Here is a 23,296-nt window from a genome sequence, read left to right as displayed (position 1 = left end):
GAGCAGGGTTGGGAATGTATTCACTCATTTGGAGCAGACTGCTGTGTTCCCCATTCTAGATAAAAACACTGAGTTTTCAAACAAAAAAATCCAGTATTTTGCAGTTTTCAGCCTCCAGAGAATGATTTCTATATTCTATCTTTATTTTCTTAACACAAGGCCAATCGTGCTGCCTATGTTTAATGGTCTACAAGGAGGGAAATACAATTGCTTGTCATAGAAGAGCTTAGTGGAAGCATCAGTTTAAAATTCTGCTACTTGCCTGAAGAGACATTACCTGCAATGCTGCATAGAGTCTTCTGTGAATCATGGAAAATCTGACAATTAATAACCATTGTTAATTATTATTCTTTTCTCAGGCACCTATCACAAGGTTCTGTTAATTAATGGTGCCTCAAAATCCTGCTGGAACAGAATGAAAATGTGGATTGCTAGAGATTTGATTCAGTTAAGTGTCCAAAATCTAGCTGCCTATTCAAAGACCACTGAATCCCTTTAGTCTAGAAATACTATGATGACCATATTCTCTGCCAGATTTCTTTCATGACTGTACAAAACATTGCAAATCTATTATGATCTTTTGTCTCATCAGGATGCAAATAAAATTCAGGGAAAGTGAAATGTGAGAAAGTATTAAGAAGCTGAAAATATAACTAGCTAACTGTTTGAAAACAACAGATTTTTATCTGCTTTTATCTGAATGGCAAGTAAAGGTTCTGGTCTGTTCTTTTACATTTTACAGATGATATCTGAAAACTAGTTTTAGCACTGAAATGATATCGATGTACTAAATTCTGAGGCTTTGCTAAATTTATTAGCAACCTCTTGCTTTAATATGCTATTGAACATAATATCATATTTGCATCTGTGAAATGCAATCCATTCACTTGAATATTTGGGTACTACAGACGTCAAACATCAATAAATCCAGTCAACTGTTGTCACTAATCCAGGAAAAACTGTGGCCTAAGAAAATGTTTCCTGATGCATTGCAAAGTTCAGACATACCAGCGAGCCATCAGATGCAGACACCAGACAATATAAGAAATCCACAGGTGTCAAGTATTTGCAATAAGATATAAATGCAAGAAAAAAACTCCCCTGGAATTTGGATCTGCCTGAGGAATGAAACAAGCAGAGAGACAGCAGCCTGGTTTTTGTGCAGCTCCATGTGATGGATGGGGGAAGCTGAGATCAGCTTCATCCCACCAAGCCCAACCCACAGGAGAGAATGTAGGGCTGGGCAACCCATGCAGACGGGGACCCTGGGGACGAAGCAATGAGGGGGCATTAAAAATATGAGGGGCTTGGAGAAGGCACTAGTCTATTGCAATGAGCTGGTGTTGATTCTTGTAATTACTGCAAAATAAATTATTTGATGAGATGATCAGTATGAGAGAGGAGAGGAAAATGGAAGAAGTCTGGGAGCCAGAGAATAATAGAATTAAGAGGAAAAATTTGAAATGAGTATCAGTAAAAATACCCTTAAAATGAAACAGATAAAGATGCCAAGTATGGATCCTGATTTTATTTTTTGGGATGAAGCTTCTCATTTTTGGCTTCTTTTATTATTTCTTTATTCCTGATTCATGATTTTCTTCGATTTTCTTCAGTTCTTTTATTCAGTTTTGGCACAAATGTTAATTAATACAGGACAATCAATGAAGTCAATATAAACACAGAAAATCCCCACAAACTTAATTAGATGTAAAAAAAATCCATCTTTTAACTGTAACTCTGGTTATGCCTTGAACAGCTGAGAGTACATACAATACAAATGGTTTGCACATGGGACGGATATTTGTGTTACACATTTTATAATGGTTTTTAAAAATACAGCAAGGTTTAAGCTTCATTCTACCTTCTCCCACTGTTACAAATATTAATAGATAAGTTAGAGGAAGGTGAAATACATATGTAGGCAGAAAGAACCAAAAAGACAAGGCAAGCAATGTGGAAGAGATGAGGGAGACTGAAGAGATATTCAGAGGAAGCAGCAGAGGTGAAATCTCCAGGCATCTCCCAGCAGAAAACACAGAGATGGGATTGTGCCTGCATTGCAAGGCAAACACACTAGAAATTCAGATATGCTTTTATTTTCCCTTTCCCAGGATGTGAAGCTTGGAAAACTTTGTTTTCTAGTTCAGTAATTCTCACTGTATGTGTAGTTACAGTGCCCTGAAATGTTGAAGTATTTAGGGGACACCTCCCTATAACAATTTCAAAGATCCTTCTAAGCGTGCCACAGCCACAACTGAAAACTGAGGGATTTCTATTCTAGAGCAAGGTGCTCCACTACACACTCCATGAAAAGTGGAAGGAAAAAAGGCTGACATTCCTTGGCTGCAAAATGAATTTACTGGAACTCGTCAGGCAAAGGCAATATTCCAAGTAGTCATTTTGTTGTTCAATAAATTCCCATTCACTTTGCTCTGTAAGACCTGGCCTTACCTTGCCTCCAAATGAAATAAATCACGGAATATTAGAGAAAAGCAGAGGGAGCAATTTTGTGCAGTGCTACTAGAGATATGCTTTCCAGATAAAAACCATACTGATATTGAATGACTGACAGCAACTAAGGCAAAAATGAGCATGAGACAGGCTGCTGCGATGAGCTGGCAGAAATTCATCTTTCTGAATAACACAATTAGGTATACATCAGAAAAACATGACTAGCAATCCTGCAGACCAAGATAAAAAATGGAGATACAGGCAAGACTGAAATCAAAAGTACCACTTTTTTATCCTTCCTTTTCAGTTTTAAGTAGAAGTACACCTTTTATATTTCTGTTCTTCTATCCTGGCACAGCCATCAGGGTGTATTTCTTTTTTATCAGCAGATAGACACAGTGTAAATGAACACTGAGCTCTGTTATCTCTCTCTCCACATGTCACGTCCCTCATCAAATATTTTTACTTGGGAGGCTGCATTTAACAAATTTGACATTAAAAACCAATGCTTTCGTTGTTTTTGCAAAATCATGAGACTTATCCTACGACTGCACATGGAAAGAGATGGAGGGAAAAGGAGGTACGAAAGAGTATGCTTGGCCTGAATGAAAAGATTATTTTTCCTTCTATTAAAAATCCAGGCTTTTCTTTTCTCAGGAAGGATTGAACTTTGCCTTCACAAGTGGTATTTTTCAAAGCTCAGAGCTGGATTCTAAATCCATTGGGTTTGGCACACAGAGTGGGTGTGTACACACCTGCAGAAGCAGCAGGCTTTCTACATTTTATCCAGGCTCAGGGAGGGGCTACAGCCACCTTGGATGTGACACGAACCTGAACAGTCTTTACAATTGCTCTAAATTAAGCCATTTGCTCACATCTCTGCTGGACAGCTATGCTGAGGGGACCAGAGAGAGCACAACTTGCCAAGCAAGAGCGTACCCACTATTGAAGGAACCATTTGTTGACGTAGGTCCTAAGGACTCTAAATAAATTCGATGCGCACCTACTTGCAAGAGCACAGCGTCTCTCTTCGCAATGCTCGTGCTGTGCAGAGCCAAGCCAAGCAACATCAAGAGAAGCAGCTCTTTTGCAAGGTAGGTCTCCCTACCCTGAGCAACCACTGGCCAGCAACATGGTAGGACACAGCAACAAGAAAGGAAGTTGAAGAATATGTTGATAAAAGCTAGTCTGGAGTTTGAAAGGCCCCGGTAAAAATGAAAAAGAAAGTCACTGAAGAAGATTTAATAAGCACTGCAGGCTCTATCTGAAACTGGTGGCAATCAGCCCAAAAGAAGCCAGTCGTCAGCTTCATTACCAATAATAAGAGTGTCAGGGGTTTGAGTCCAGTGGAGTTTGTGGAAGCTGTGGGGGATGACTCTTGCAAAACTTCCAGAGCCTCCCCAGTGCCAGGCAAAAGTCAAACCCACCTCTGACTAAGTCCAGGCCCATCAGCACCTCTGCGGTCAAGGTATTTAAGAGGGGACCCGACTGAACGAGTTCCGCTTTCCCTTTTGTTTCATTATCTTGTCTTGTGTTTTTTATGTTGGGCAGGTTTTTTTTTTGTTGGAGGAAGGAGAGGTGAGAGGAAAGTAAAGGAATGCAGTCAGTGAGGAAAATGGGAGGGACAGGCACCAGAGCAGAGCATTTCCCCAGAGCCTGGTGGTGAGTGAGATGGCAGGAAGATGACTGCCTGCAAGCTGAGGGGATCGACAACAGTGAGAACATCCAGGATGTGACAGTACGTGAAGAAACCCATGCCGGGGGGGGAGAGAGACACCAAGCATGAGTGGAGGATGTACCTGAAGTGACCCACAACCCCAGCTGGGATGAACTTATGAGGAGGGAGAGGGTTGCCTCCAGTGAGATGGACACCATGCTGCAGCAGGGGAAGATTGTGAGGAGCCCTCTTCCCCAAGAAGGAAGAACTGCCATGGGCAATGAGTAATGGCCAGATAGATCGTGCCCCCTGCCCATGTGCTGCACCCTCTTGCACCGATGGGGGGGGAGGAAATAGTGGGGAAGATGAAACGGGTAGGGGGAAGTGTATTTAAGATCGAGTTGTGTTTATTTATGTATTCTTTTCACTATCCTACTCTGAGCTAGTCAGTAAATGCTGGTGGTAAATTAAATTTATGTTAAGTGGTGAATTGATCCTCCCTGTCCTAATTTCAATCCTTGAGCCTTATTAGTTGAATTTGCTCCCTCCACACCCCTATGGGGATGGGAGTGGGGAGGAGTGAGTGAGTGATCGCATGGTTCTTTGTTGTTGGCCCACGCAGTCGGCTTGAACCACGACAAACAGCTTCTGAGGTTTTAACATATTTAGTAGTTCATTTAACTCAAGTAGAAGAGGCAACTGTGAAACTGTTACAGATACTTGAGCAATAAATGCCTCCTTATAGAAATGAAGCTGCTGAAAGATGTTTTGAAGCAAAAGGCACAAAAAGAAAAGAGCCAGTGAAAACCTCAGGAGACCTTCTTCTAAGTCAAAAATTAAAAATTCTGCTAAGAGATGGGATAGGCCAAACCCTCAGAGATGGATGGCAGGGAAACAGGCCTGGAAACAGCCTGGGATGCAGCAATGAAACCACCAAGCGAAGGACGCCGCAAGAGAGGACTTTGTGGCCGCACCACTGAACACTTAAGCACCTGTCCCCCAGGCATCGATCCACATAACACAGTTCTCCATATCCAAAACAGTCAGCTGAGCTCTCTGCTACGTGACCACAGAAAATCAAGAACCACAGAAGGAGACCCACCATAGGCAGAACCATAGTGCTGAAAAAGGAGCTTTTTAATCTAATCTGTGAAAAAGCCTGCAGGCAGAGATATGGGTTGAAAAGATTAATCTGAGATGTGACTACCTCTTTTTAATCAGGCATTATTGGAAGTGCTACCAAGGGCAATGGTTGGAGTCAGCCCATGCTTTCTTTTCATCCTGCCTGTTGAAGTTGCTCCAGGGTTCACAGATTTCTGAACAGGCCAGAGACAGCATTGCAGTGAAAGAAGGAAGGAAGAACAGGGAGGGATCGTATTCTGTGGAAGAGACCTGACAATTTATTCCCTCTCTACGGAATAGCTTGGTATGTTCAGGTTTCTCACTCTCATCATCACATTTACTAGCTTAGCTGCTATCTGCAAATCCCATCTGTCCTGCCACAAGAGTGCTCTCAGAACCCTTTGAAGAGGGAACACATGGTGATGGTAATACCATCATGATTGCAGAGAGGATCAGTGAAGAAGATCATGGCAGGCAAAATGAAGCAGACCTGCAGATTCTGCAGGCAGGTGCGTACTTGGAGTTTTCTTCTCCTGTTTCATCCTTACCCAGCTAGTATTGGAGCATGATTGTGGATCTGTACAATGCAATGCTTTATACACTGGTTTAATTTGAAACCCAGTGGAGATGTAACTTGTGATGCTCACAGTCTTTCAGCCTTTAGGACAGGAGGCAGATGGCCCCTCACAAGGAGGAGTGTAAAAAGATGGCCAGAATTGCTACTATTTCATCTGGCCACCCAGGTCTTGGAAAGCCTTGTTTTAGCAAAGAGCTCTGGATGATGAGTATCTCCCCAAAGCTGTGTCACAGCTGCAGGAGCTCTGAAGTACAGAAGGACCCACAGATGCAGCTTTGTTCATAACCTGGCTTTCTCCAGGCACCTCTGTGCGGGGCACTTAACTGGCTGCATACACTGCAGAAAGTGCCAAAGCAGCCACCTTAGGAAAAGTTTCCTTCCTAGTCGCCATCAGTCTACATGCTTGTTCCTATGTGCATCTTCACTACTAAATTTAGGTGATAGTATTTGAATCTGCGGCTTTCTCTTTTCCTCTCCCGTCTTGTTAAAGGGTACATGGATGAGGGAGGCCCTCCTGTGGAAGTATGCAGCCACCTAGCAGAGTTAGAGTTTGTCTGCTTCAGAGCCCTGCCAAGGACTCTCGCTGAGGCAGTTTCACAAAGTTGAAATGAGAGGTAATTTATTAAAGCAACAGATATAATAGATTTGGGAATGACATTGATTTATACATTCACTGCAATAATATTAACATACCACAATAATGCTAGCAAAATGCTTTTCCAGGTATTCTTCACCAAAAGGTGAAGGCACAGTGCTTACCAAGAAGGCGTCCCTATCTTGGGTGGAGGAGAGGGAGCATAGCCCGTCAACTGCTTCTTCTGGGTCTTCAAACTCTTCTCTCCCCGCCCAGGGATATGTTCCCTTAATACTCTTTATAACCTAACCTTATCTATTCCCCTCTCCAGGAGTGATATTTAGCATGATTCATGTGGAGAGTCAAGTACTATAGTCATGTATGTTTAGCATGTACTTCACTAAACTCATTATCATACTCAGGGGTGTTAACTTTTATATTAATTTTGTAGATAATTAAGCAAAAGGTCTTAATCCAGGCACCGTGGCCTTCAGGATTCTGTGTTTAAGCCATTTATCTGCTTATGTCCACATTCTTTAGCCAAAACAGGACTGTCCTGGCACCACAAGACTCCCTTCTTTGGCTGCGTCTCCTCCACCCCCAATGCTTGCACAAGAGATAAGCAGACACTACCATTTTTAACCCCATATATTCAATTCTCACATCCCCTTACAAGCACAGGCACAAAACATCCCTCCCAAAGCAGTGTTAAGTAAGCAGTTAATAGAAGCAGTAGGTCAGTAATGGCATTGCAACTTCCAATTTTACAGTAACAGACATAAGATATGTTCACTTTACACTGCTTCTTTCCTAAATTAGGAGGTGAATTGGAACAGATTCCTTTTCAATCATTTCGTAAACAACCAGCAATGAGATTTAATTTAATTTAATTATCAGGTTCTCACTAACTCCTTCAGAGAATTTTCATGATAATCACTTGCACAAAGGCACAGGCCATGACTGACAGAGATGATGTGGCTGCCACCAGCTTACTATGAAGTCAAAATATTAGCCACCTGACCCACTGGCTCACTCAGAAAGAGGCGTTAGTTGCCCACATATCTAGTACAGCCAATTGAGAGAGCAATTAACTAGTGACTAGAGAGAATTATACTCCTCAGAAAGATAATCCACACAAAAGCCCTACACAAAGAGCTGGAAGCTGCTGTCTGGCTAACAAAAAAGCTGAGAAAGGGATATCTCCCTCTCCAGAGCTTAAATATCTTATTTGCAGCTGCATGTTTCATGCTCCTGTGCGACACAGAGCCATTTGTCAGAAGAAAGCACCAGTTCAGCACGAATTATTTTTAAAGTGAGGTGTGAGAGGGTCATGCTTACATCTATCTGAGCTTGAAGTCATTCAGGAGTGCACCCCTTATCTGCCAACAAAGTGTCTTGACTGAAGTAGTTGGATGTGTTGGTCTCTCATCCCTCTCCTGTGGGCTGGGTGACTGCTCAACTCTGTTTGAGAGGGAAAAATCAATGTGCATAGGGGCTCCATGGGCACCAGTGAGCCCTGTCCCAGGTGAGCACTGCCCTCCCTGTCCCCATTTAGGTGCCCACGCTGAGCTCAGTGCTGCCAACAGGGTGAAGGCAAGGCACCCCAGCAGGCATCGCTCCATGCCCCCACCCCAGGGTGGCTTCAGGAGCTAAGGTCACGCTTTGCACTGATTTGTAGGACAAAAAAATCCCAGGTTGTCCTGGGCTCTGTGGAGATCGGAGATGGTGTGTTTTCAGCATTGTCACCCTCAGCTTAGGAGTCTGGGACAGAAAAGTCCCTTTTCATCTCACCCTGGCAGTAATAACTTGGGTACAATTTATGCAGCAATAGTCTGCAACTATTTACTAATATTTGCATAAACCAGCAACAAAAAATGCCTTTTCTGTAGTTTGGGATCCATGGAACATTAAAACATGTAAAATCAACTTTTACAATCAAACTTGCTGCACGATTTCCTCCAACAGTTTCGTAATGTGCCTATGCTCAACTGTCTTCTTTTCTAAGTATTAGGTATAAAGTTTGTCTGCACTTATTCCTTTCACCGAGGGCACAGGTTTTCTTGGTTGCTAGACCAAGACCATAGTTTTTTAAAAACGGAGAAAAGTAGTTTCCTGGAGTCACCACGTAATTTTTCAGTACACCGCGAGAGGGCAGCCTGTGCTCTCTATACAGACAGATTTTTACAAGCAACTGTTAGGACCGGTCACAATTATAAAGCCCTAGTTCCTTAAAGCCCAGTGAGCGGAAAAAGTAACACAACAGATCTTTGACGTGACTATTTTCTGTGTGTATAGTATCAATCTAATTCCCTCATTGTTTTTCTTCTGGAAGGGAAAATACCTTTCCACTTGATTTGCAAATGAGAATAGAGAAATTCTCTCTTGCTTTACCCACCGGCTCCTAGGCAAAATCAGCTCTAACAAATTAGCTGCTATGCTACATTTTTTTAGATTTCATCTCTCTCTCCTTACTTGCCTACAACTGGGGCTGCTTGCAAAGTAAACACTTGGGACAGCAGCATCTAAACCTCCAAGGTGGTGAAGCGAGTTAGTTTCATGCTATGCACTGTGAGCCCAAGGGAAAACCTGATTCACCCTTGGAAGCAGCAGCCTAGCCTGTCTCCTGAACTTTGGTATTCATATCACACGAGGGACAAAAAGGTGCCAATCTCCATCCAATAACATCTCTCTAAATCAGTATTTAGCAGGAACTGGTGCATGTTCTGTGTTGTTCAGCCTGGAGAAGAGAGGGGAGACCTTATTGTGGCCTGTCAGTATTTGAGGGGGAGCCTATAAGAAAGATGGGGACAAACTTTTTAGCAAGGTCTGTTGCAATAGGACAAGAAGAAACAGTTTTAAACTAGAAGAGGGTATATTTACACTAGATATAAGGAAGAAGTATTTTGCAATGAGGGTGGTGAAACACTGGAACAGGTTGCCCAGAGAGGTGGCATATGCCCCATCCCTGGAAATGTTAACATCAGGTTGGACGGGATTCTGAGCAACCTGATCTTATTGAAGATGTCCCTGCTCATTGCAGGGGAGGGTTGAACTAGATGACCTCTAGAGGTCCCTTCCAATCCAAACTATTCTATGTGAAGACTCAGTCTTGTAGTGCTAGAAAGTTGCTGCCATCTACGCCTTGAGAAGGGCATGTGGAGACCTCGGACCTGTCTAGAAACTGACACTGGTACTGATCTGGATCCAACTAATGTGACACACGCCCAAGACAAGTCTCTGGAGACCTCATCTGATGTCCTCCGCACCAGAGGAGGATGTTACCAGCACACTGGTAACATGGCAAAAAAACGCCAAAAAGCAATCTGAATTGGGAGCTAGGGTACTGGGCTGAGAGGCTGTACAAAAAGTCCTCAAAGCAGTAACATCTTGGGCATGAGCCAAGAACAAGTGTGCTGGAACCACCTGAAGGCATCACAGAGCAGCAGAAACAGCAGGAGATCTGTGCACCTGACACAGCAAGGACTGTCCAAGTGTGTCATGAGCAGTTCAGAACTCTTCTTTGCCCCAAAAGTTTGCATTTTAGAGGTAAGTTTTGTGAGCTACACACATTCAAAGGTGAATATATGTGAACACCTACTGAGATCTTCTTTCTAGTCTACATGGTTAGTGTTGAGCATGCCTAGAAGAACTATGAGAAAGCACTACTAACTGCATTTATTTTTATTCAAGGCTACAAAAGGGGCTTTTCTAAGACTCAGGACCTTACAAAATGCAAAATCTGAGCACTCCATTAACGTAACATATTATGCACCAAATCTGACATGATCCATTCAGGATTTTATTTGCTGTGTAAAAACTCTCACTCAAGATAACATAGGAGAGCCACCCAAATATGATCCAAATCTATGTCTAAATAAAGAAATATATAAGGTATGTATAAAGGAATGCTTAAAATGGGGTCTAAGGATTTCCACATCCAAACATGATCCCTACCTGCAGACCTAGGTAATGAGAGCTATCTCAGTCTTGAGTACTGAGTCCCAGACTTTGGAAATTTATGTCTAAATTCATGCAATAGTGCAGCAGAGCCAAAACAGAGAAGGAGGAGCATCTTTTTCAGCTTCTTTCACAGGTCTCTAACACAAGAAGTAAAACACAAGTGTCAGGGAACTCCTGCTCTTAAATTTTAGAGGAACTTAAGTTTGGAGTTTTACCTACTGCCAACATCGGCTTGATTGGCAATAACATATGGAATTGATCATGCTTCTGAAATAAACTGTTGGCAGGGGGTTCCTATAGTACTTAGTCAAACAGCATGAAACATTTTTAACCTTAAAAAAAGAAACTACATTATTCAGAGTATTTATTGATAACTGTAAAATGTTAGTCAAATATATATGTAAAGTTAATAACTTTGAGCATATCTCTGAGCTGCTAAATGAAATCAAAACCACACAGAGGTGAAAAATTACCTTTGTTATTCACATTGGTTTTCTTCTATTTAGATTGTTAGTTTTGTCGATCTAAATCTATAGAGGATGACTTACAAATGTCACAAGTTCCAGACACTGTTTGGTAATGAGAAAAATCTGGCCCACCTTGGGCCTTGCACATATGTACCCAGAGACTTCATGTACTACAATTCACAAGATAACAGGGAAACCTGAATGAGAACATGGTAGTCAGCTGCCGAAGGAGTGTGTGATAAATTGGCAGCTAAGATCTCAATAAGGCAATCAAGGTCACTTCCTACAAGAACAAGCATAGAAACAAAGCAAGGGCACTAGGCCTCTTGCATATACTTTTTTGGGCTGAAGCTCACGTTCATCAGTGGCTCAAAACCTCTTCTCTGCCTTCGGTGCTGGAAAAGTACAAGCAGCAGAACAAGCGTGGCCAGAGCTACAAGTGCTCCTCCAATTGTGGATCCAACCATGACAGCCCACGCTTGGTTTTCTCCAAGGGAACCTGGAAATACGAAAAGTCTGAAGTGAGGACAGCCCTTAATTTCATTTTTCAAACCACATGGAAGAAAGAATATGTCCCACAGTCTGGTAATTATGATAACTTGTGTGGCTTAGTGATGCCCTGCCCTCAGGGGAAGCTGGTAATGCACCGTGTAACGACACATATACCAGAGCCATAGAGGCTTCCTGCCAGAGAATTCTACAGTTGAATTTAAATTTCAGCCTTTCATATAAATTAAAGTGTTGAAAACAGGGAAGATTAATGGTGACAACACAAAAAGACCATTGTCTTATCTAATTTGGCCAAAATTATGAATGATTTAAGTGATTCTTTCTATAATGACATTTCAGCATAGTTTTTTTCCAAGCTATTTTGGTCAACAGAAAACCCTCAGATTTTCCTGTAGACCACAAAGCAGATTATTGTCTAACTTCTGACTGAAAACACTACTTAATGTGGTTCTGCTGACTGGCTCTAGATTGCATCCTCTGATTTGGAACCACTTCTGAAGAACCACTGTCTTCTAAGAAAATATTGTCCATTCTTATAATAACACTGCTCCATGTGGCTTAATTTTGAGTTTTCACTTACACTTTCAGAAGCAAAAATGGCCTCCTCTCCTGTTCTGAAAAACACTACATATACTGAGATGGCAATAATTATATTTGACTAAATATTCACAGAAAAAAAAAAAAAAGCCTCCCAGAAGGACTTAAGGTATTTAGAAGTTAGATAGACATATGCCCTTAAGGAGACAGATGGCTCAGGGAGTTGTCACAGTGACTATAAAAGCAACTAGTGCCCCATTCTGCAGCCTCTGTCAACAAAAGTCTTGAGGGCGATCATGCCCAAATTCAGCAAGGTCCCAAAATGAATTTTTTACCACTTTACCATCTTTCAAGTAAGAGCCAGCAATGTACTAAAGTATGTTGATTTCTAATGTGGTTACATAAAGTAGAATTAACGAGTTGCATATTTAGATAAAAGAGAAGGGTTTAGATGCAAAAACTTCATTGTCTGAGCACAGATCATGCAGGTATGCTGCTTCACAGAGAGTTAACTATTTAGGTGGGAGTTGAGAAGCAGCAGAATCACAAACTGCTTTTGTTCCCCTCTGGGTACCTCATGCCTAAGGGGCAGCAGCATTTCCAAAGCAGAAGAGAGGACAGCAGTCCAAAGGAAGGAAAAACACTCCATAAAAGGAGAAGTTTAAATTTGTGGGGGAAATTCTGGGGACACTCCTGAAAAAAGCACTGCAGAAGCAGCTATCATGCCCCCACAAATCAGGGCTCGCCTGCATGAATGCAACCCGAGGACAAGGGCTTCAATCTTTTGCAGTCTACAGGCCTCCAAACAGTCTCCACAGATTAAAACCACAGATATATGGTAAGCATTTAGAAGAAATTCCTGGCCACAGAGGTTAGATAAGCACCTACTGCCTCTCAAAGGAATACAGAGCTGGAGAAAGAAACTGCTCAGATTTAATATTTGGTAAAGCAGCTGAAAAATGGTTTTCACACATTTCTTACACTTGTCCATTTTACAAATATTTGTAACTCATGTTGCAAATTTGGGATTTTGTGCACAAATACTTTGCTTTCTTGATTTTTGTCTTTATCTGATTTGCGTCAAAGGTAATTTCAAAAAAATAGGCAAACCCTAAGGCACATCACACCTGTGGGTATATAAAACCTTTAAAATTGGGGTCTTACAAGACACTCATGTCTCGAGAGTATCCAAAGACTAATAGAGTTCATCTCTAATGAGATTCATAGTGCAATGTTACTGAGGACCATATGCAAAACAAGTGTTTTCTAGTGACCTGTGTCAGCCAGACAAGCTCCCTGGCAGTGTGCCTGGCCTCCAACAGGTTAAAGGGTCCTGTAACAAGCATAAACAGTGCTGGGAGCAGAAGGCAAAATGAAACACTCCTCATGTCCAAAGGAGCACTGTTTTCAACGCTGGAGCAGTTCAAGCTGACACGTTTTGCAGCAGAGGAAAATAAGTATGTGCACACTTGTTACCATAGCTTACATGATGAGTTTTAACTACGTGTGCGTGCCACAATCAGTGATTGCTAGCGAACAGGTGAATAGACCCACGCATTTTGTGAAAAGTGCCTTATTTTATGTGCCTGTGTTGTTGAAAATGTGACCTGTCTCATCACTCGGCCAGGAACAGCCTCCACACCTCTGATATGTACCTGGCAGGTCAATGGCGTAGGTGTAGCCGAGCTGCTCCGCGGTTTGGAAGAGCTCATCGTTGGTCACAGGAGGAAAAAAGGGGACCATGTTATACAGCCTGTTGTGACCGATGGGGGCCAGCTCCTCAGGCCAGGCATTGTCAGGGGGGTTAAACCGCTTCATCCACTCGTCAAAGATGGCATCAGTGAAGGAGTGAAGAACCTGAAAATGCAGGCATGGGTATGCACATTTATTAAACTCTTTCAGAACTCAGCAGCATATAAAACACTCTAACCTAAGTTGGCAGCAACTTTTGAAAGAGAGAGAAGAGGGCATTCTAATTTAAGTGGGATTTACAGAATGGGAAACCAGGAAAGCTCATGAGAATGGGGTAAATTGATCTCCTGCACGGGACATTTTTCTGTATGCAGCCTTGTTGCTGCTTGTTCATAATAAGCTCTTTACCCAGAAGATTTAATACCAGCTGGCAGTGAATGGGCAGGTCCCTCCTCTCAGGTGAGGGCCCACTGACATCATTCAAGCAAATGTACCTTTCAAATGCATTTTAATCTCTCTGGTCTCTGAACAGGTATGGAAAATTGCAGGGAATTTGATTCCGTCATGCCCATTTTAGAGTGTGTCACAAGCTCCACAGCTCCAGGCACCCATGAATTTGACCAGGTCTTGCCCAGTGAGTTTATAGGTCTATAAAGAACTAACACAGTTGTTTCAGACAACTATTACAAACGTCTGGGACAATTCAAACTAATTTCTGATGTATTCATGTATTTTAATTACAACCCTGGAAAAAAAATTAAAAATATCCTATAGAAAATAAAAAACGACAGCATAGTGAAGTGAAGATTTCATTGTGTAAGAAAGAAATTCATGTAGGAATTCAATAATTATTAAAGTACTAAGTTGGAGAATCACTACATAAGTATTTGGACTAATTTCTCCAAGAAAAGATTGCAAACTTAAAATAAAGATAAGAAAGAAAATAACCATATTTGAATTTTTCTGTATAATGGCTGTGGTTTAATCTAAAAAAGAAGAAAAGTAATTGGCGTGAACTTATTAGGAGACAAAGGTATGTAAGTAGAGTCAACTGCTGGCTTTTTTTTGCACCTTGCTGTTTGTGCTGCTCATTCCAGCACAGCACTGTACCAACACACTAGTGAAATCACATTATTTCTTTTTCCCAAGTGACTCTGAAATTAGATGTGCTTCTTTTTAGCCTGTGAATTTCAAAACAAAGAAACAAACTACTCAGTTTACTGCTCTAAAATAGCTAGCCCCACTTTCACTATATCTTGTTGCTGTAAAATTGTCTGGTATAAGCCACTAAATTTAGATACCATCTAATGAAAGGATTCAGGGCAACATAACCTGGAACAGCAGCTCTCCCTAGATAGTTATGTTATGTTTTACAAATCACCCTGAGATTTCTTCCTGTTTTATTTGACCGCTATCCAGGCACAGCAGCGTTCAAGAGAAGATAAAAGATTTCTCCTTTTCTATTTAAAGGACTTATTTTTAGGGAATCGACGTTACTTGTTCTGCAAATCTCTGTTGAAGTAGCTGCCTTTGAGCCACAGCCACTGTCCCTCATGCTGGGGAAAAAGACATACCACAAAGATGGGATCGTTGGCAGCTGCATGAGGGAGAACGCTGGTCCCGTTCAGGAATGAGTGAGCCAAGTTGTGAAGGCTCAGCATCGGCGAGCTAAGGGCTCCACCAGGTTTATTGAAGCCCTCCAGTGCATTCCTGTGGGTGGGTAGAAGCAGCATCAAGTAACCATATTTTCCTGACCAATGCCCACGTAAAGAAAACCGGTGAGCCAGACAGCTCTGCAGGAACCGAAGGACAAACCTGAAACTGAAGCTGGAATTGCGGAAAAAGGGAGGGCTGTCGAACTCCTGCAGGGAAAGGCACCTCCTGACGTCCTCCACGGTGGGCAGCTGCTCGCCAGAGCCCTCAGGCGGCCTCCGTCGCAGCGGCCCTTCGTTACTCCCATTGCACAGTGTGACCAGGCGGTTGTAGTCATCCAAGCTGAGCATGAAACAAAAAGAGGCACAAGTCTGAAGAAGGCGATGACTTGCTGGCTTTTTCTCACCTCATATAAAAGAGGCCTCAGCTATACACATGAGAGAGCACGGGTTAGGGACAGACGTGTTCTGGGGCATCTCGGTTCACTTCCCACAGCCTCGGAGTTGAATTTGTTGCAGGACTGCCAACGTGCCACAGCATTCTGTGGCTCTGCATCCTCTGTGGGCTATCAGTCATTCGGACCAAGAGTTACCAGCTTCATTGTCCACTGTAGTGGTCTGACCCTGGCCGGCGGTGAGGTACCCTCACAGCTGCTCTATCACCTCCTCTTCTCTGCCAGACAGGGGGAGAAAAAAACATCGAAGGGCCCACGGTTTGAGATAAGGACAGAGAGATCACCTGCATCTACTGTCCCGGGCAAAACAGTCTCGATTTGGGGGAAATTAGTTAGATTTATTAAAGAACAAATCAGAGAAGAGTAGTGAGAGATAAAAACAAATCTTAAAAACAATAATAACACCTTCTCCCCATTCCCCTCTTCCTCCCAGGCAAAACATCAATCCCAGTTTAACCATCTCCTCCCCTCAAGCAGTGCAGAGGGACAGGGAATGGGGGTTACGGTCAGTTCATCCAATGTCATTTCCACCACTGCTTCTTCCTCCGGGGAGGACTCCTCACTCTTCCCTTGGGCCACTGTGGCGTCCCACTCACAGGAGACCACCTTCACACACCTTTCTCCAACGTGAGTCCTCTCACGAGGGGCAATTCATCACAAACTGCCCAACACGAGTCCTCTCATGAGGGAAAAGGCACCCCAATGTGAGTCTGGGGTGCAGTGCTTCAGGGGGAAACTGCTCCAGTGTGAGTCCCCCGTGGCGTCACAAAAGTCCTGCCAGCCAACCTGCTCCAGCGTGGGCTTCTCCCTCTCCATGAGCTACAGGCTCTGGCAGCAACCTGCTCCAGCGTGGGCTTCCCATGGGGTCACAGCTCCCTTCAGGCATGGGGCAGCCACTCCAGCATGGGACATCTACACCTTGTCACCTCCGACAGCCTGCCTCACCATGGTCTTCACCATGGCCTTGGGGACTCTCCGCTCCAGCGCCTGGAGCATATCTTCCCCCCCTTCTTCAATGACCATGGCGTCTTCACATATTCTGACTCCTTTGTCTCTCTGCCAGTTGTTATGTGGCACAGTTCTTTTTGCCCCATTTCTTAAATATGTTTTCACAGAGGCGTTCCTCTCCTATCACCACTGATAGGCTCAGCCTTGGCCAGCAGCAGGTCTGTCTTTGGAGCTGGCTGGCATTGGTTCTAACAGACTTACAGGAAGCTTCTAGAAGCTTCTTGCAGAAGGCACCCCTACAGCCCTCCCTCACCACTGAAATCCAGCAAGGTAAACTAAATACATCCACAAAGAGAGGATGCTTTAGAAAAAGCAAGCACAATTCCCTTCATGCCTTCTCCCTTTCCAAGGGCTTTGGAAGAACAGTTTTTGCCAGACAATCTAAAACAGTCTTCTGAATTCTGAATTGGCAAGCTCTCAGTTCTGAGTAAGGACTAGTTTTTTAACTCTTAACAAAGAGTTAAAACCAAAAAACAATCTGGAAATTCCCACTGTGGGGTGGACTAGGAAAATGTGAGGAATGACAGAAAATAGTGTTCCACTTTCCATCCCTTATCCTCTTTAGCAGAAAAGCAACTTCAGTGCATACATCTTCTATTTCAGGGCCCGGAGGACATCCTGCTGTTGCACAGGTTGGCTCCTAGCTAATGGGGAGTAAGTCCTTTATACTAGGGAGAGAAAGAAAGAAGGAGGGGGAGAAAACCAGTGTAACACTTGTGAAAAAAGTCTGTGCTATTCAATATGAAATGAAACAGCATTTTCAGAAACTCCTGAAGTAAACAAAAGCCCTTCTTTGCTTAATCTTGCCAAGGCAAAAGTTCAGTCACTTCAGTTTTCAAGAAAAAAACAAAGCCCTATTTATCTTAGAGAAAAAGTCGGGGCAAGATTTAAAGCCAACTGGTGCCTAAAGCTAGAATTTCAAGTAGCTCTTTAGATACCCTTTTTTTGAAAAGCCCTGAGCCGACGGTACCTCCCTCTGACTGACTGCATGCTGCACCAGGGCTGACAGAAGAATGGTACATGGGTATTGAAACTAGCAGCAACTTATGTCATAGCATCCCAGTCCTGCACGTGAATCCCCCATCAAAGCCCTGCTCTCACACAAATCCATATATGCCTACAGAGATCTGGCAGGAAGCTCCTCGCTGTCTCTGCGCTGTTTTCCATGTGAAATCTCAGCCACTTCGAATTCAGTCTCCAAACTGCACTAAAGTTAAGGTCTTGCCCAATACAAGGGAACAGATTTTTCAGCCTACCTCTAGCTTCCTATATGCCAAAACAGTTTTCTGTTTCTGCTGCCAATATCAGCTGGGTGTTTGTTACAGCGAACAACACATAGGCATTTCTTCTTTAAAAAGATACCTGCTAATGTGCAAAATTTTCAGACTTTTGGCAGCCTCAAATAGGCTGAATCGACTAAAATTCTGTACCAGAAGAAACATAGTTATGCTTCCATGATACCAGGAAGGAAAGTTTACAGAGCACCATCTATACACAGACCAACCGTGATTCCCAGTTTTAAAAAAGCCGTCTTGGCTCTTCCCCTGCCACTCAGAGAGCAGCCCACAACATCAATACAGAATGAAAGCAAAGTTTGTGCAGTACGTCAGCTAGATATTCTTGTACCTGTTACAAACTATTTGCCACCGGGAGAACCTGGAGCTTGGGCTGATCAGCCCTGGGTCATTCGGCCACGATGCTCCAAAGAGCTGGTCCGTGCAGACATCACACTCGTTCCTACCCGTGGCAAAGTTCCAGTAGGGCAGCGCGAAGGAGTCATTGCCCGTCAGTCGCTGCAATGGACAGAAACACGTTAGCAGGGAATCACCTTCAAAGGGAAGAGGAAGAAAAGGACTCCTGCAAGTTGTTTCACTGGATATTTCATTGGATATTCTGCTGTTCCAACTCCTTTCAAAAGATTGGGGCGTTAAGTCAGCCTAAGCAAAGACATTGTCACTAACTTCTCCACTGTTGCCCTGCACTTCTTTTGGCATTGTTAGGCTTTCTGCCAACTCAGAGACTGGTCAGGAAAGCAGGAACAGAAATGAATCAAGTCTTAAGCAACTAAGAGGCTAATGTAAGTGGGTAATGGGTAAAACTGTGCATGTGGTTTGCTTTCGCTCCAGAAAGGATAGCCCCAGGGAAGAATGTGAACTTGTATTAAGAGAGGGATACAGTGCACCTTCTTGTGTTTGTTTGTTAGACACTATTTCACGCAAGCAAGATCCTGCAGCTGTTTTGATATCAACCATTTTCATTAAAGATCTGCAAGGTTAAAATACAGTAACGTTGCCAACGTAGAAGTAACGCAAATGGAAATGAGTCAATGCGTCAGCAGTTGACTGACAGACATGCTAACATACATTTCCTTAAAAGATGAATTGCTTAATATACGCATGTATTAAAAACATAGCATGGCACATTTAAGGGGGACAATATTTAGTGTTGTTTTTGTTAGGAGGGTATCTTCAATATCAACAGACAATATCAGTTACCAAGTTTTACATGTAGATGTTGCTTTTATTTTATAAATAGATACTGTTAATTCACATCTGTCCTTCTGCTGTGGAGATGAAGAGAAAAATCTCCATGATAACCTTCACATCATTGTTCATAGTGAGAAACTGTTCAGACCTCAGTATCAACTTGAAAGTACTAATTTTACTTCAAAGAAAACAGGATCAGTGAGCAAACACCCCTGGGAGTTTGGGTAAGAATCTATCTTAGGAAATAGCTTACCCTTGGCTGGTTCAACAAAGTCACGTAGCAAAAGAGAGAAGCTGCATGAGGAAAGGGAAAGGCTGTTCAGCTAACCTGCAGGTCTCTCTCCAGCAACAGCAAATGGTACCTATGCCAAGTAACAAAGGCAGGTCCTTGATGGGAGAAATCGATACCTGTGAAGGGGCGGCCAGGTCCTACAAAGGGAGGATAAAATAAGCACTTAGGCACCAAATGAGGCTCGACAGAAAGACAGCACATTCTCCCATTGCCTGGAGTGAAACTAAACAAAAACCTGCAGCTCTGCACCTTTGGAAGGAGTGCATGTATCAGAAGCTACAACACTTACAGTGGGACAAGTAAAACAAACTCTTCTGTGGATATTCATTTCTGTGCTTCTCAAACCCTCACACTCCCCCAAAAGTCAGATATTGTGGAGATTTCTTATCACTTTAGTGGATTTTGCTTTTAAGAAGCAGTCTTATTGTCTAAAATCTTAGCTCCTTGCTAATCTCATTCTCTTGCTCAATGGCAAGATTTACACAGTCTATCTATCAAGAGAACCTCAGCATTTTCCATAACCTGGCAACAGTAATTTAAGATATTTTGCCAATTTTCTTCAAATCATGGGTGTTATTTCTTATATTGTGCTCTTGTTACTAGATGTGAGAACTGAGAAACTCAAAGGCTAGGGGATTCAAACTGCACTGGAATGTGATCATCACTGAAACAGGCTTCAACCCATATATGAATATATCTATCATTGGAGCAGCACTGTTGTCTCTTTGCATATGATCATCCTGTCCCCCAAAGGACCTTTGCTCTTGCTAGGCCACGGACTGCTTCCTTCAGCCCTGCAAAATGGAACCATGTCAGAAGGAGAGACGGAAGAAAACACACTGTTGTGTAACAGATGCCCTCTAGCAATGAAGCAGATATGGGCTGTTCAGCTTGCACATGGCAGAAAAGCCATAGTGCTGCCTCCTCCTGTGGGAGTTGGGCTTTGTGAAATGGAGTTGGCATGGGTATTTCTGTCTAGATGAGCAACGAAGAGAACAAATCCTGATATGGGAGAAAGCACGGCGTTAGATACCCAAACCTCTAACGTAGTTTGGTTTTAAAAGCTGACTATGGTTAGTCAGGCAAATGCCGTCCTTAGTGTCTCGATGAAGGCCACAGAAAGCAGTAGCACTTTGGTTTCCAACACCTCTGCATAGTCTCTGCCTTCACCACTGCATCGCCCCTTTCCCACTGCTGCTGCATGTACCTTGCCCTATGGTCTAGGAATCACAGAATGGCCTAGTCTGGAAGGGACCTTAGAGATCATCTAGTCCAACCTCCCTGTCATGGGCAGGGACGCCTCTCAACTAGATCAGGCTACTCAAGGCTCTGCCCAACTCGGCCTTGAACACCTCCAGGGAGGGGGAAGTCACAACGTCTCTGGGCAATTTATTCCAAAGTCTTGCCGACCTCATACTGAAGAATTTCTTCCTAAGATCCAGTCTAAACCTATTCTCCTTCAACGTAAACCCATTTCCCCTTGTCCTATCAGTGGACATTCTTGTAAGAAGTCCCTCCCCAGCCTTCCTGTTGGTTCCCTTCAGGTATTGGAAGGTAGCTACTAGGTCGCCCCGAAGTCTTCTCTTTTCCAGACTGAACAGTCTCAGCTCCCGCAACCTGTCCTCCTAGCAGAGGTGCTTGAGCCCCTGGATCATCTTTGTGGCCCTCCTCTGAACACGCTTCAACACATCTATGCCCTTCTTATGGTGGGGACACCAGAACTGAACATCTTTTTAAAGTCACTGTCTGACCACACTTTAGTTAACCCAACAGTGGAGCCTGTGAACTGCCTCCCTAACAGACAGAAAATGCATCAGGAATGTGGCTGGTATGCTCCAGCCACCACAGGGTGTTTGGTGGCAGGGACTAGACTGCAGTAGGCCTGAAGCACACCTCTTTCAACTGCAGGTAGCCACCAGCTTCTCATCACCAATTGTTTTGCTCTACTGGGACACACTGCCTAATTAAGCCTTGTATATTGCACCAGTTTCAGTACCTGGACCATGAGCTTCTGGAAAGCAGCTCATGCTCAAAGAAAGCAACGCAGCTCTGCTAAGCACATTTACTTTTGTTTAGCAATGATACTTTCCACCCTTTCCTTTACCTGCAGAGCCTGTTGGATAAGAAAAGCACTTACCTAATAGCGTGTCTCTGACTGAGTAGTAATGAAGCCAAACAAAATAGTTATAAATACTACAGTTGGCTATTTGTGGTTTGTCTCCAGTGGGACCAAGCAGACTTCTCCAGTGCTGAGTTGCAATTACGTAGTCTGGGTGAATGGTTGTCTTTGCACGGTCTAGAGCATCAAAGAACTGCTTCCTCTCCTCTGCCGTCAGGGAGTGAACATCCTTTCTAACAACTGGTGGCTTCCTCACGTTGCAGTTGGGGCCAGTCCAGCCAAACTTGCAGTCACCACAGTTATAACCAGCAAAGTTTCCTGAATCAAGAGATGAAAGAGTAGTCATGACATTATGAATCAGGGAAAACTAACAGTGAAACATAGAAGAATGAAGAATTAGCATTCTTTATCACCCAGAGATGCCGGTTCCTAGAAGCAACAGCAGCTGAGCAGACTGGCAGCTTTGGCAATTGCCTAAGCAGAAGGATGGCTCACTTCCCAGAGTCACGCAGGGCCAAGAATCACACTCTGCGGGTTGGGGAGATGAAGCACTAGGTAACGGGCTTGATGCCCCAAGGTGCTCAGAGCTCAGTGAAACCCTCAGGTACACAAGGAGCCTCACAGAACAGAGGGCTGAGCACTTCATGTTGAGCACACAACGAAGCGCTTTGCTCGATTGGCTCTCAAGTACTCCCAGACTTCCAGGATCAAAGCCAAAAAAGTGTTGGCTCATGTGGATCCTGAAGCACAGAAAAAAAATATCCCCAAACAAAACAGTTCTCTTAAGGACAAAACTCAGGGAAAACTAACACCTGTTAGCAGTGTATCTGGAACCCAACACAATCCAGCACAAGGGCTGCTGCAGGTCACGCTTTAAGCATTATTCAACAATGCTGCAAAAAGAGCCTGAGAAACCCCACAGTACCCTCGCTTCCCACTGGCATTGTTCCTAAGGCAAGTAAATCTGTCTCGCTCTAGGCTATTAACTCAGATCCTCTAATGGGCTGGAAAAGCCCAGGAAAGCAGAGCTTGCTTTAAGTGGGGCCTCTCGCCCACCATGGCAGACCGCCAGCAGCAGCAGAAAGGCCCTCCTGCAGCTTGCTTTGCCTTTGCTGGGGGAGAGACAGGGGCCAACTGACCCTTCCTGCAGCGGACATCGCCACTAGCTTCTCCAGAATCTGCACTGAGACTCCCTAACCCCAACCTCCTTCCAACCCCACGTACGTGCTCACTCCACAAGAAGTGTATTCCAAAATACCACAAAATTGCACTGTTCCCACATGTGCTGGTGCTGCTAGACCTGGGACGGGCTCTGGGCTAACACGGACATGGGGAAGTGGCTTATGAAGTGTTCCTGGATGGGCAGACATCCCTAGGCTATAGGGTTGTGTCTATGAGCAGAACAACAACACTAAAGATTTCAGATTGTCAGGGGCTGCAGCGGTTATCACCAACTTCAAAGACCCCCAAGGTTACAAGGTTACCAAGAAGATTGCGTGGCATATGGCTGGCCCTAGGATAAGGGCTGCTGAGCTCTAAACGTTTTTGACAGACTCCTGTGAGACCTACTAAGAGGGCACAAGGACTCTTAACTGTGGGTTTGAAGAGCTTATGATTATTTCAGGGGCTCTGAGATCTGTAGGTTTACACGCTATCATGAGCTTAGGGGCAGTGCTAAGGTTAGAGACCATAAGCATGAAGACTTCAACTAGGTCTTGGATTGTGCATAGCCTGATT

The 23,296-nt window shown here is 43.6% G+C and overlaps 1 protein-coding gene across 1 annotated transcript; it reads right to left on the bottom strand.

The window, feature by feature from the left end:
* Nucleotides 1-10,690: 10,690 nt before the first annotated feature.
* On the bottom strand, nt 10,691-21,877 carry DCT (dopachrome tautomerase; the record flags this gene model as incomplete). Its single annotated transcript, XM_009864855.1, has 7 exons — nt 10,691-11,307; nt 13,511-13,712; nt 15,122-15,257; nt 15,363-15,542; nt 18,289-18,455; nt 19,477-19,577; nt 21,578-21,877. Coding segments are annotated over 7 exons (1,268 nt in total), but the record flags the coding sequence as incomplete, so codon positions are not given.
* Nucleotides 21,878-23,296: the final 1,419 nt, after the last annotated feature.

The sequence above is a fragment of the Apaloderma vittatum genome, unplaced genomic scaffold (genome assembly GCF_000703405.1).
Source record: "Apaloderma vittatum isolate BGI_N311 unplaced genomic scaffold, ASM70340v1 scaffold3902, whole genome shotgun sequence".
Classification (NCBI taxonomy): domain Eukaryota; kingdom Metazoa; phylum Chordata; class Aves; order Trogoniformes; family Trogonidae; genus Apaloderma; species Apaloderma vittatum.
The sequence above is the reverse complement of the archived record's forward strand: the minus strand, read 5'-3'. Positions and strand labels throughout refer to the sequence as shown.